The sequence below is a fragment of the Lipotes vexillifer genome, unplaced genomic scaffold (assembly GCF_000442215.2).
Source record: "Lipotes vexillifer unplaced genomic scaffold, Lipotes_vexillifer_v1.1 scaffold500, whole genome shotgun sequence".
Taxonomy (NCBI): Eukaryota; Metazoa; Chordata; class Mammalia; order Artiodactyla; family Lipotidae; genus Lipotes; species Lipotes vexillifer.
The window spans coordinates 1,668,819-1,680,733 of record NW_006778765.1 but is presented as its reverse complement, the minus strand read 5'-3'; the positions used below and the strand labels follow the sequence as shown (position 1 = coordinate 1,680,733).

Below are 11,915 nucleotides of genomic sequence, written 5' to 3'. Positions count from 1 at the left end.
GCTGAGGGTCCTCAAGTGCTTGGGACCCGGTGGGGGGGGGGGTGTGGGGGGGCGGGGGTGTCTTGAAGACGTGGTTCTGGCAGGATGGCACCCTGTACTGCATTGTCCAACTAGCCCCTGATTCTCTGGGTCACCTGCTCTCCATCATCCTTCCAACTCCTGGCCTGCCCGAGCTCAGGGCTTCCTACCTACTGACTCCTTGTCTTGGTTTCCCCCAGGGCCTTGGGGGGAGGATGAGGAGTGGACAGACAAGGCCCGGAGGGTCATCATGGAGCGTATCGGCCTCGCCACTGCAGGGTAAGGGCCCTGAGCCTGCCCTACCTTCTGGAGCTGTGCCCCCATTGGGAGGGACACAGAAGAGGGAACCAAGGCAGAGAGAGGCCAGATGGCTTGTGCAAGGCCATGTGATGAATCTGGCAAGATCAGGATTAGATCTTGTGCTCCCAACTCCTTGCCCTGTTTCCCACTCAGGCTGCCTGTGGCCTGCTTCAGGATAGCCTGGGGAGGGGCAGGCCCTGGTGGAGCCCTGGGTGGCCCACGTGTGCTGGCTCACTTCCTGACAGGCCCCTCACGCAGCTTGTTGGAAGGCACCAGCTCAGGTGCCTGGTGTGCATGGCCAGCTACTGCCCGCCTGTTGGGGTGGGGCCTGTACCTGTGGCTGCAGGTGTGACTTCAGGGAGCCCTGCCAGGAGATCTGCCTCAACCTGATGGCGGGGCCAGGGTGAGAGCTGCTCTCACGGCCACGGCTGTGACTGCAGGGAGCCCTACCATGACATCCGCTTCAACCTGATGGCGGTGGTGCCCGACCGCAGGATCAAGTATGAGGCCAGGCTGCACGTTCTGAAGGTGAACCGTCAGACAGTACTGGAGGCCCTGCAGCAGGTGGGTACCCCTCCTGCCCAGGCCCTGCCTAGCCCAGCCACCCACTCCTTCCCTCCACTGGGGCATCTGTGTCTGATTCCCACATTACTCTGTATTGTGGATCTGGGCTGCAATTAACCACTCCTTTTCTTTGCTCCCTTTGTGGGAAAGGTGATGGGACTTGGCATTGGGGAGGGGGAGAATAGCCTCTGAAAGGAGGTTTGGCTGTTTTATTTCCCTTTAAGTGAGTGAGTAGAGCCAAGGCCCTTAGCTGTCCAAGGTAGAAGCTAGGGTCTGCCTTCACTCCTCCGCACCTTGGATTTTGATTTCAGCTGATTAGGGTAACGCAGCCAGAGCTGATTCAGACCCACAAGTCTCAAGAGTCACAGTTGCCTGAAGAGACCAAAGCAGTCAGCAGCAAGTCCCCTCTGGCCCTGGAAACAAGCAGGGCCCCAGCGGCCTCTGAGGGCACCCACACAGGTATTGGAGCCTCTCATGGGCCTCAGAGCCACCCCAAGCAGAGCAAGTCTTTTTGTATGGAGGCACTTGGGCAGTGGTTCAGAGGCTCCTGCAGGAGGTCTGAAGCCTGGTACCTACAGCCCTCTCCCCTCGGAACATGGAGGAAGAGCAGTCCCTCCCTAAACAAAGGCACCTGGAAAGGGCTGCCATTACCACAGTCCCCCAAGCCTTCTCCTTAATGTATATTCCCTTTCTAGCCTCTCTAGAAGTTTTTTTCTTTCTGCCTCCTCTTTTTCATCTCATCCTTTTCCTGTCTCACTGTGGCCCCATGACTTAGAGCTTGCTGATTCTCCACCCATCAGCTGTCTCTGCTGTTCTTCTTTGAGAAGGGAAGGGGAGCAGTACTGTGCCCCAGGACTGGGGAGATAGTGGGCTGAGGACAGCTTTTCTTGAGGGTCTGGCTGAAAGTCCTGCCCATGCCTCTCTCCCTCTCAGATGGTGCAGAGGAGGTGGCTGGTTCGTGCCCACAAGCCCCGACCCACAGCCCTCCCAGCAAACCCAAGCTGGTGGTGAAGCCTCCAGGGAGCAGCATCAATGGGGTTCCCCCAAACCCCACTCCTATCGTCCAGCGGCTGCCAGCCTTTCTGGACAATCACAACTATGCCAAGTCCCCCATGCAGGTAAGCTGGCAGGATTCCCTCCAGGATTCTTTTGAGAGGTTGCAACAGGCACTTTCCTCAGGTGATTCATTGGTGTTTGCCTTCTCTCGGGGCCTAGGTAACCAGGTTCCTCTGATTCTCAGAAGCTCCTACGATGGCAGGGGTTGAGGGAGGCAGAGAGAGCTCCTCTGACTTTAAACTCAGTCTCATGGCTGTGGGGCTAAATGTTTAGGGCATGGGGTTGGATTCAGCTCTGTGGGTTGGGTTCTACTGGCAAAATAAATGCAGGTGTTGCAGGGCACTCTGTTTCTCTTAGAAGCCCTATGTAGGCAGGTAGTGTGGGTGGGCTCTGGAGCACCTGGAGGGATTCAGTGGAAGCCATGTTGGCTTCCTGGCTGTGGCTGCTGTGTCCAGCCTGGCTCATGGCCGCCCTGGGTCTCTGCCCCAGGAGGAGGAAGACCTGGCAGCAGGTGTGGGCCGCAGCCGAGTTCCAGTCCGCCCACCCCAGCAGTACTCAGATGACGAGGACGACTACGAGGATGATGAGGAGGATGACGTGCAGAACACCAACTCCGCCATCAGGTTAGCCCCAGCTTTGTAAGGCTGGAGGCTGAGTGCTGCAGATCCTATCTTGAATCTTCCAGCCCAGAAAATGCCCTTCAGCAGATAATGCTAAATGCCTGCTGAGTGCAGGGCCCCGGGGAGGCTGACGTGAAGGGGCTGACTCCAGGTCCCAAGAAATTTTTGGAGGGCTTGGGCGAGGGCCGTGCACATTTGACCAGACATCAAGGCCTTTTGTCTAGGCCTTGAGAGATGGGGTGGGGGATATCTTTGCTGGAAGAACCGGCATTGGCAAAAGGCCAGAAGTGAGACAGCTGGAATAGAGGAGGTGTCCTTTGAGGACACCTGGCTGCGGCTGTCGAAGCTCAGTGTGCCAGGCTTGGCATGGCCAGGTCAAGCTGCTGGAGCTTCAGGGTCAGTCCCTGGAGGCCAAGATGTGTTCAGGTCATTCTGGGCGTTGCTGAATGTGGTCACCTTGCCCATTCCCTTGGCTTACCTTTCCTTGGGCCCCACAGGTATAAGCGAAAGGGGCCGGGGAAACCAGGGCCATTGAGTGGCTCTGGGGATGGGCAGCTGTCGGTGCTGCAGCCCAACACCATCAACGTCTTGGCCGAGAAGCTCAAAGAGTCCCAGAAAGACCTCTCAATTCCTCTGTCCATCAAGACGAGCAGCGGAGCTGGGAGTCCAGCTGTGGCAGTGCCCACGCACTCACAGCCCTCACCCACCCCCAGCAATGAGAGCACTGACACAGCCTCTGAGATCGGCAGCGCTTTCAATTCGCCACTACGCTCGCCCATCCGCTCGGCCAACCCCACGCGGCCCTCTAGCCCCGTCACCTCCCACATCTCCAAGGTGCTTTTTGGAGAGGACGACAGCCTGCTGCGTGTTGACTGCATACGCTACAATCGTGCTGTACGCGACCTGGGTCCTGTCATCAGCACGGGCCTGCTGCACCTGGCTGAGGACGGTGTGCTGAGTCCCCTGGCACTGACAGGTGGGCCTTGGGCTGGTTCACTGGCCTCCCAGTGGCATACTGAGGAGGGAGGTGGCCAAGTGACCACCACGTGTCCTGCACTCTCATGGGTCTTCTCGTGCCTTCTCTTCCCAGAGAGTGGGAAGGGGTCCTCACCTTCCATCAGACCGAGCCAAGGCAGCCAGGGGTCTGGTAGCCCAGAGGAGAAAGAGGTGGTGGAGGCTGTGGACAGCAGAGAGAAGCCTGGGCTGGTCAGGCCTAGTGAGCCCTTGAGCGGGGAGAAGTACTCACCCAAGGTGAGCCCCTCTGCAGCTTTCTCTTCTAATACTGCCAAGGGAAGGGCCGAGGGCACTGCTGCCCAGGTGTTGGGTTCCTAGTTGGGATTTTGGTGTGAAGGGTGGTGGCTGAAGCCAGGTGCCAGGAAGCCTGTCTGGGTCGGGTGGTGGCAGGGGCCTCAGTAGGCTCCCGGGACTCCGGCTGCTCGTCCTTGCCTCTAGCTGCCTGCTGGTAGTGGGGCTTTGGTGCTGGCCAGCCCCCCCACCACGGGTGCAATTGCTGGGTTTTGGCAGGAGCTGCTGGCACTACTGAAGTGTGTGGAGGCCGAGATCGCAAACTATGAGGCCTGCCTCAAGGAAGAGGTGGAGAAGAGGAAGAAGTTCAAGGTGGGCCCTCTCTCCAGCTGCCTGGTCCTCTGCCCACCGGTCTGCCCAGAGGTGCGGCCTGCTGGGGTCAGCTGGTGGCTGCTCTGGGGAGATGGCTGCGGCGTCCTCATGTCCTCATTCTTCTCTCCCACAGATCGACGACCAGAGAAGAACACACAACTACGATGAGTTCATCTGCACCTTCATCTCCATGCTGGCTCAGGAAGGTGAGGGGTCTCGCTGCTGCACCTTACCCTGGCCCTCAGGCCCCCTCCTTCAGGCCTCTGCTGGGGCTTGAGCAGACTGTAGTCTCAGGGAGGGCCGAGAGAGCCTCAGCTTCTGACCGGAGGCTGTGGCCGGTTGAGCGAGTGGCTGCTGGGCATCCAGCCACCTGCTCGAGGGCCTGCGCCTCTCCACAGGCATGCTGGCCAACCTGGTGGAGCAGAACATCTCGGTGCGGCGGCGCCAGGGGGTCAGCATTGGCCGACTCCACAAGCAGCGGAAGCCTGACCGGCGGAAACGCTCACGCCCCTACAAGGCCAAGCGCCAGTGAGGACTGCTGGCCCTGACCCTGCTGCTCACTCTTGCCACACGGCCCTCACCAGGGCCCTCCCCCTGCCCCACTCCCCCTCTTCCCAGTATTACCGAATAGTTCCAGTCAGAGAGCCCAGACCCTGGGGATAGGAGCCAAGCCAGGATTCTCTGCACAGTACCCCAGTGCCTACCAGGGCAGGGCCGCCCCCGTCATGCTCTGGAAGCAGGAGCTGGGGCACAGGGAGGTGCTGCAGCTTCCTCCACAGCCGGCTGTGGAGTGGCAGGACCTGGCCTTTCTGCCTGGGCAGCAGAATATATATTTTACCTACAGAGACGTCTATTTTTCTGGGCTCTAACCCATCTTGCCACCACTGTGTTGACATAGTCAGCTTCCTGACTCTGAGTTCTCTCCTAACAGCTGTCATCCTGGAGGGCCAGGGTCACTCCTGCAGGGTCACAGCTGGGGGCCCTGCTGCTCTGGCCCCAGTTGTCCCTGTTGCGAGGAAGCCAGGTCTGCTCTTCGTTCCTCCTGGGAGAGCTCCAAACTCAGGGACCTGGCTGCTGGGCTAGACCGGGAGTGTGGTGTCCCAGCGGGGGTGGGGTGAGCAGCCTGCTTGGGTCCCATGGCCTGAGCAGAGAGAAGTGTTTGAGCTGTTTGGTGCCCTGGCTTTGGCCAGGCTTGGTAAGACTGCTCTCTGTGGCAAGGCCCTGGGCTCTTTGTCTTCAGTGTTGTGGCCCTGGCAAGGGGCCTGCTTTGGGCTCCTGGGCTCAGAGGAGCCTCTGCCCGCCCCTCAGTATTACCATGTCTCCCTCTTCTTAGAGACAGCAGAGACAGGGCTGCTTGCAGGAAGCTGGCACCACTCAGCTCTCCCTGCCATGCCAGCTTTCTCAGCTTCTGCAGGGCACTCAGGGTGGGGGACAGTAGGACCAAGACAACCAGTTGGAGCCCCATGTTCCCAGAGGGCCTGATGCCAACGGCTGATGGGCCCAGCACTGCCTCTGGAGCTCAGGCCCCAAACATAGCCCCATGGCCTCTTCCAGGTGGCTTTGAAGGTGATCCAGGCGGGCCCCTTATGTGTACATAGTGACCGGGGTGGGGGGCAGCTGGCAGGCATGGCAGCTGCCTCTGCGCTAAGCATAGCCCGACCCCTCTGGCCCCTGTAAATATTGGACTAATGAATGAATAAAACTCTCCTAAAAAATGAGCCCTCCTGTGCTTGCTGGCCTGAGGTTTGTAGGCCAGGGCTGTGGTGGGAGTGAGGACCTAACCAGACCTGGGCCCAGGGCCCTGTGTGTGACCAGAGAGGTAAGGGGAGTGCATCCTTGGGCATTCAGCCTTCTGGGGCAGAGGTTCTTGGGACCCTAGGCCTGGGACTTAGGGTCTGAACTGAGGAGGGGCTTCGGGTGGGCTGTGGAACCTGAGGAGTTGTGTGCAAGGTGTAGTGTGGGAGGAGAGGGCCATGGCTTTCGCCAGATCTGGCAGCTTTGCAACCTGGAGAGGTGTTGGGGCTCAGTGGAGGTGGCACCTCTGTCTCTAGTCCTGCCTGGTGTGTAGTCAGTCCCTGGAGGGGCCCTGGGACCTTGCAAGGCTCACCTCTCTTCCCTTGTTGCAGGTCAAAGCTGCCAACTGTGTTACTCTTCCCCCTGCTAACCACATTTTCTCTTGAGGCCCCTGTAGCCTCTCACCCGCACTGTTTCCCTGGCAGTGGGTTCTACAGAGGGGGCCTGGTGTAAGCAGCTAAGGCTCAGCTGGACTGTTTAGGAAATGCAACTTTAATGGCGCCAGCCCTTCTGTCTGGGTCTAGTAGTCCAGGGCACAGATGAGGGCCACACCACGCTTTACCCAGTGTCGCTGGGGCTGGTCGGTGGGGATCTCCACAGCAATGACGTAGTTTGTGGAGTGGCCTGTGGTTGATAGTGTTCCTAGAGCAGGCAAGAAGGGGGAAGGTTAAGTTGTCTGCTTCAGCTAGGGCAGGAACAGGGTATAAAGAAAGGCAGTGGACTTGGCAAACTGAGCTTGGGACAAGGAAGGGGACCTGACCCAAGAGGAAGCCTGTCTGGGGAGTGTGGCCAAGGCTCAGGCCTGCCCTAAGTTACTGCACTGACGATTGAGGATGGGAATGGGAGAGTTGACGCCCCTGCTCATTCCCTGTGGACCCAGCCCAGGCCCACCCCACCTCTCCAGGCCTCAGTTACCCCCTCTGGACCTCCATTGGCAGGCCGGGCCTCCCAGGACCCAAGGTGGGTCTGCTAAGGGAGGCAAGAGGATGGTGAGCTCAGGGGCCACTCCCCACAGACTGGGCCCAGCCCCTGCGCATCACCTTGCCTACAACTGGCCCAGCTCTGTCCTGGCCTAGTCAGTCTCAGGAGTGAGTGCTGACTGACCTCTGTCAGCCATCCTGTTCAGCTAACCTGGGTCAGCCTAACTGGCCCAACCCTGGGCCCCCACCTGTGGTGTAGGCTCCCCGCCCTGGGCCCCATACCAGCACGGGTCAGTGTCTTGTAGATGGGGCACAGGTAGAAGTCCTGGTTCTGGACCTTGCGGTTGGGCGTTGGCAGGAGCCAGATAACGGCCATCTCTGTGTATAGCTCCTTGGGCCGAGACTCAGCCAGCTGGAAGGCCAGAGGGTCCCATCGGGCACCTTCCAGGAACAGTCCATGGATGAAGCACCCGTCTTTGGGTCTTGTCTTGAGCTCTGATACCGACTGGCGCATCACCTGTGGTGGGCACACAGATGCCCCCTCACATATAAACACCCAGAATCTCGGTTAGGATTTGGGTCAGGAGGCACAAGCTCCCTCCCGAGGGCTCTGCCTGCCTCCCCGCTTCACCTGCTGTTTCAGCTGGTAGCCTACAGTCTGTGCTCTGCCCCTAGGGACTTCCCTGGGGCTTATGGTCTCTTCTGGCTCTCCCTGTCCCCCAACCTCCTCTCAGGGGCTCCCCTGATTCTGCCAGCCAGCTGTGGCCTCCGTGCTCCTCCTACCTGGGCCACACCCCAGCCTGTCACCTGACCTGGCCCTGGCTGAGTCCAGACCTTGAAATCGAAGGAGATGGTGTCGATGGAGATGATAGACTTGCGGGCATAGTTTTGCAGGGTGCCTGTCAGGAAAGCCTGGGGGAAGAAGAAGCCGCTGATCCAGAAGACGGCTGGGATGCCCTTGGAGATCCAGGTCTGCAGGAAGTCCAGGCGCTGCAGCAGGTCCATGACCCATAAGGACAGTGGCTTGAGTGATGGGTAGGCCTTGGCATTCCAGAGCTCGGGCACAGTGTTGTTGTATAGGCTGGCAGCCATCAGCTCCAGCTGCAAGGACATCACCACCAGCCCCTTGAGTGCTGTGAGCAGGTCTCTCAGTGTCTGTGTGATCACTTGCAGCAGCCGGTTGTACCTGTGGAGCCAGTGGCAAGGAGGAAGGCAGTGGTCTGGGGCCGTGTGGCCATATCCGCACTCCCCAGTTGTAGGCCGTAGACAAAAAAACAATGGCAGAACATAGGGGCTAAGAGCATAGAGTGGGGTCGAGTGGCCTGAGTACCAGTTCCAGCTCTGGCTGTTAGTAAATGTATGACCTTAGACAAGTCATGTAACCTTTTTGGGCCTTGGTTTACTCATCTGTAAAATGGAATAAAAATGTGGCTGAGTTAGAGAATGGGTTTATAGCACTTGGTGTGGCTTTTACTGTCATTACTCTACAAACCAGTGGCCTGCTGACTCAGGGCTGGGGGTGGCAGGGGATTACCGAGTGACCTCCTGTACTAGCACCGTGTTCATTGACTCCTCATACAGCACAGGGTACTTGGTCATCACCCGCTGCAAGCTGATGGGCTCAGGCACCTTGAGCAGAATGTTCTGGGCCACATCCTCCACTATCTGTGGGCGCAAAGAATTCTACATGCACAGAGTTCCTTCCCACAGGGGAACAGGCATGAGGGTGGATAGGAGACTGGTCCTGCCCAACCACTGGGCCCTTTCCCCTGCTGCCACTAACCTCCTCCCGGCGCTGGCCGCCTGCAGAGGATGATTTGGGTTGCAGCTGGACGATGGTGCCAAGCAGGGTGTAGGTCTCATTCTGGGCACAGGTGATATTGGCATTGTCATGCAGGCCAAAGATCTCAGGCATGTCGTTGAGTGGAAGGCTCTTGATGTAGGAGAGGTAGCCCTGGAGGGTAGGAGCGCTGCGACTGAAGCCCCTGCCCTGCTCTACCTCCAGCCTGCGGGACAGCCCTCCAATTGAGCACATCCACTACTCGTCACCCCTGGTTGCAAGTTTTACGCATCTCCCTCTTACCCTCGGGACTCCATGGCCTCTGCTCCCTCCTAGCCCACTTCTCCCTGCTGCCTAGCTCCCTGCTTCTTCATTCAGCTGCTCAAACCTGTCACAGCCCCTCCTGCCACAGGCCCTTTACACAGCTGACCCACACTCTGGGGTGCTCCACCCAGCACCTGCCTGCTCCTCACACATCTTAGCTGGAGCATCATTTCCTCAGGGAGCCCTCCCTGACTGTGGTCTGGGCTGCTTCCCACCTCACTGCCTCACCTGGCAGCCTCAGAGGAGCTGCCCAGCCCCTCCCAGCCTCACAAAGTCCTCTCGGGCAGGGGCTGAGAGGCGGGAGTTGGCCTCTGCCCACAGAACCTGAGCTCCAGGGCCATCTTTGTGGGATGGATCAATCAATGAAAAGGAGCTACTGGCCGGTTGGGGCCAAGTCTTCCAGCACCCAGGTGTTCACGGCACCCCAGGACGCCAGCCTGGCAGGCCGCCTAAAGCATAGCCCCCGTGTGTGCTCACGTTGAGGTCGTAGGTGGGTTGGATCTGGTGGTAGACGCCCGAGGCACTGTAGCTGTGCTCGGGGAAGAGCACGGCGGGGCTGTAGAAGTCCTCCAGGATGTTCATGACGCAGCGGCGGTCCCAGTCATCAGTGACGCGGCCCCCGTAGTTGATCTCCCCTGCCGTGTACTTGAGGACCTACGGGGTGGGTAGGTCAGGCCCCCACAGGCGCCCAGCTCCCCGCCCTCAGCCCATCCCCAGCCCACCTTGTAGGGGATGTGGTCATACTCGTCCAGGAACATCTTGAGCTGGCTGACGCAGATGCGTAGGTCCCCGTCCGTGAACTCGTAGGGGATGTTGAAGCCCAGGGGCCCAAACTTACGACGCTCCAGGGCATTCCCATGGAACAAACACAGAGACAGCAGCAAGGACTTGAACTCCATCACCTGCCAGAGGTGGGGGCGGGGCAGAGGGGCGTGAAGGGTGGGGATGGAGATGGGGCAGGCTGGGGGTGCATGTGCCAAGTGTGTCTCACCTTGTGACAGGAGTTGAGGAAGTCATCGCTGAGGCTGCTGTAAGACTTGAGCAGGTTGGCCTTGACCCCACGTGGCGGCTCAATGGTCATCTTGGAGCCGTTCTGTAGGATGGACACTGGGAACTTGTTGCTGGGCAGGCTGGTGAGCCACAGGCGGAAGTCCCGGTGCACCTGGTGGCCATGCTCCATGTGAGCATTGAGACCTGTACCTGGTGGCTGCCCCAACACCAGGCTCCCTCCTACCCAAGGACCCTGAGCCACCCTCAGCCTGACTCCACCCCTGGGTTGGGCTGGGCCAGACCAGGCTGCACGGACCACTGGTAAAGAACATGGGCTTCAGCAAGTTCCAGGGTCACCCGTCTGTGCTGGGTGGCCTTGGGCGAGTCACTGGTAGCAGTAACTTGAGGGGGCCACTGGGAAGATTAATCTAGTTGATATGTGTCACACATGTCACTTCCTGAGCGCCCACTGTGTGCTGGTGGCTGGGCTGAGTGCTCTGTGGGACGATCTCATTTAGCCTTATCAGTCCTGGGTGGATGTACTGTACTCCCTTGGTGTACCTTGTCGGGATTGATGTGCTCAATGAGGCGCTCCAGGACTGGCATCCAGCTCGGTGCCAGGTGGCAGTTCTGAAAGAAGACCCACTTGCCCCTCTCTATGGAGCTGCGCATCATGGCTTCCGCCCGAGGGCCCTGTGGGGACAGGAGTGCTGAGTGGTGGGGGACCAGCTGGCCCAGCCCACCAGCTCCCTTCTCCCCCACCCCCTTGCCCTTACCTGGCCCTGGCCCAGGGAGATGGCAGACAGCTTCTTGGAGAACTTCATTTCTTCGGCAAACTTGTAGAGGTCGGCAGCCGGGTCAGTGCCAGGCGATAGCACGAAGATGAGGGGCGTGGTGGAGTTGGAGTCTTTGAACACCAATGACAGATTGGCTGCCTGCAGGGCAGGGAGAGATGCTGGGGCCACCTAGAGCTTCTCCTCAGGGGCAGGCGACCAGGGCGAGGTAGGGGGGTCCTGGGTCCCCCAGAGTAATCCCAGAGGGGCTTCCTGGTGGGACCTGGAACCTCTCAGAGCTTTTTGGGGTGGCTAGGGGTCCTGGCCTGACCAAGGCTGCAAAGTGGTCTGTCCAGGTGCAGCTAGGATCCTGGGACCCAGGGTGGGGATTAGCCCAGGTGCTGGCTGACAGCACTTGCCTGGGGCTCAATGAAGCGTGGCTCCAGGTTGGTGGCCACGAAGTCCTGCATGGCATTGGTAACCTTGTCCCCACGTAGGCAGCGGAGGACCAGCAGCTTCTGGAACTGGTCCAGGTACTGGTCCCAGATGCCAGGCAAGGGCTCCCTGCAACAGTTCCCACGTCCCCCTGAGAGCCAACCTGTGGGAGGGCACTGGCCACAGGGTCTCTGCTTGCTGGACAGCAGGGGAGAATGGGGTGTCCAGGGGTACATGGCCGGGGGCATGGAAGAGATGTAGTCACAGCTGCAGGGCAACCCTGTGTGGCCCCTCAGAGAAGGCTCCAGGGCAAGCCTGTTCCTGGGTCTCAGCCCCTGGATGTGCCCACCCTGCTGTGCCCTGGGTCCCAGCTCACCGGTGGGGCTCAGGGCTGTCAAAGATGGCCTGGAATTCCGACAGATGCTTCACGAAGTCAAGGGCGAAGGAGGAGAAGGCCGGCAGGTTGGAGAGTGCCAGGATGTCTCGCCAGGCCCGGTCTGACAGCCAGTCCGGGGCAGGGTTCTCACTCATGACAGGGACAGAGCCCCCAGACAGGAGGTAGCGCCACTCGCTCTGGCAAGGGACAGGGGAGGCTAGTGCCCAGGCCCTGAGGCCTGTCTCCAGCGCCCCACCTAGCGGTGCCTCCCCTACCATCCTCAGCCAGAGAAATGGAGTTCCCCTTAGGGATGGCAGTTGCACAGGTCTGGGTTAGTGTCACCTCTTT

At 59.5% G+C, this 11,915-nt stretch overlaps 2 protein-coding genes across 2 annotated transcripts in view; one reads left to right on the top strand and one right to left on the bottom strand.

Annotated features, from left to right (window-relative positions):
• The window catches only part of BAP1 (BRCA1 associated deubiquitinase 1), an 8,109-nt gene extending 3,093 nt beyond the window's left edge, over positions 1-5,016 (top strand). The window contains exons 8-17 of the mRNA XM_007451856.1: positions 219-297; positions 759-882; positions 1,194-1,341; positions 1,816-2,000; positions 2,428-2,561; positions 3,056-3,534; positions 3,649-3,809; positions 4,083-4,175; positions 4,309-4,381; positions 4,574-5,016. Coding sequence (XP_007451918.1) covers positions 219-297; positions 759-882; positions 1,194-1,341; positions 1,816-2,000; positions 2,428-2,561; positions 3,056-3,534; positions 3,649-3,809; positions 4,083-4,175; positions 4,309-4,381; positions 4,574-4,707 — 1,610 coding nt within the window. The 3' untranslated portion in view covers positions 4,708-5,016. The remainder of the gene's footprint in view (positions 1-218; positions 298-758; positions 883-1,193; positions 1,342-1,815; positions 2,001-2,427; positions 2,562-3,055; positions 3,535-3,648; positions 3,810-4,082; positions 4,176-4,308; positions 4,382-4,573) is intronic.
• Positions 5,017-6,489: 1,473 nt separating this feature from the next.
• Positions 6,490-11,915, bottom strand: part of DNAH1 (dynein axonemal heavy chain 1) — an 80,385-nt gene continuing 74,959 nt past the window's right edge. The window contains exons 69-80 of the mRNA XM_007451889.1: positions 11,568-11,764; positions 11,172-11,320; positions 10,760-10,914; positions 10,545-10,676; positions 9,985-10,155; positions 9,716-9,895; positions 9,471-9,647; positions 8,673-8,843; positions 8,424-8,554; positions 7,724-8,075; positions 7,172-7,406; positions 6,490-6,611 (exon numbers count right to left, since the gene is read on the bottom strand). Coding sequence (XP_007451951.1) covers positions 6,490-6,611; positions 7,172-7,406; positions 7,724-8,075; positions 8,424-8,554; positions 8,673-8,843; positions 9,471-9,647; positions 9,716-9,895; positions 9,985-10,155; positions 10,545-10,676; positions 10,760-10,914; positions 11,172-11,320; positions 11,568-11,764 — 2,172 coding nt within the window. The remainder of the gene's footprint in view (positions 6,612-7,171; positions 7,407-7,723; positions 8,076-8,423; positions 8,555-8,672; positions 8,844-9,470; positions 9,648-9,715; positions 9,896-9,984; positions 10,156-10,544; positions 10,677-10,759; positions 10,915-11,171; positions 11,321-11,567; positions 11,765-11,915) is intronic.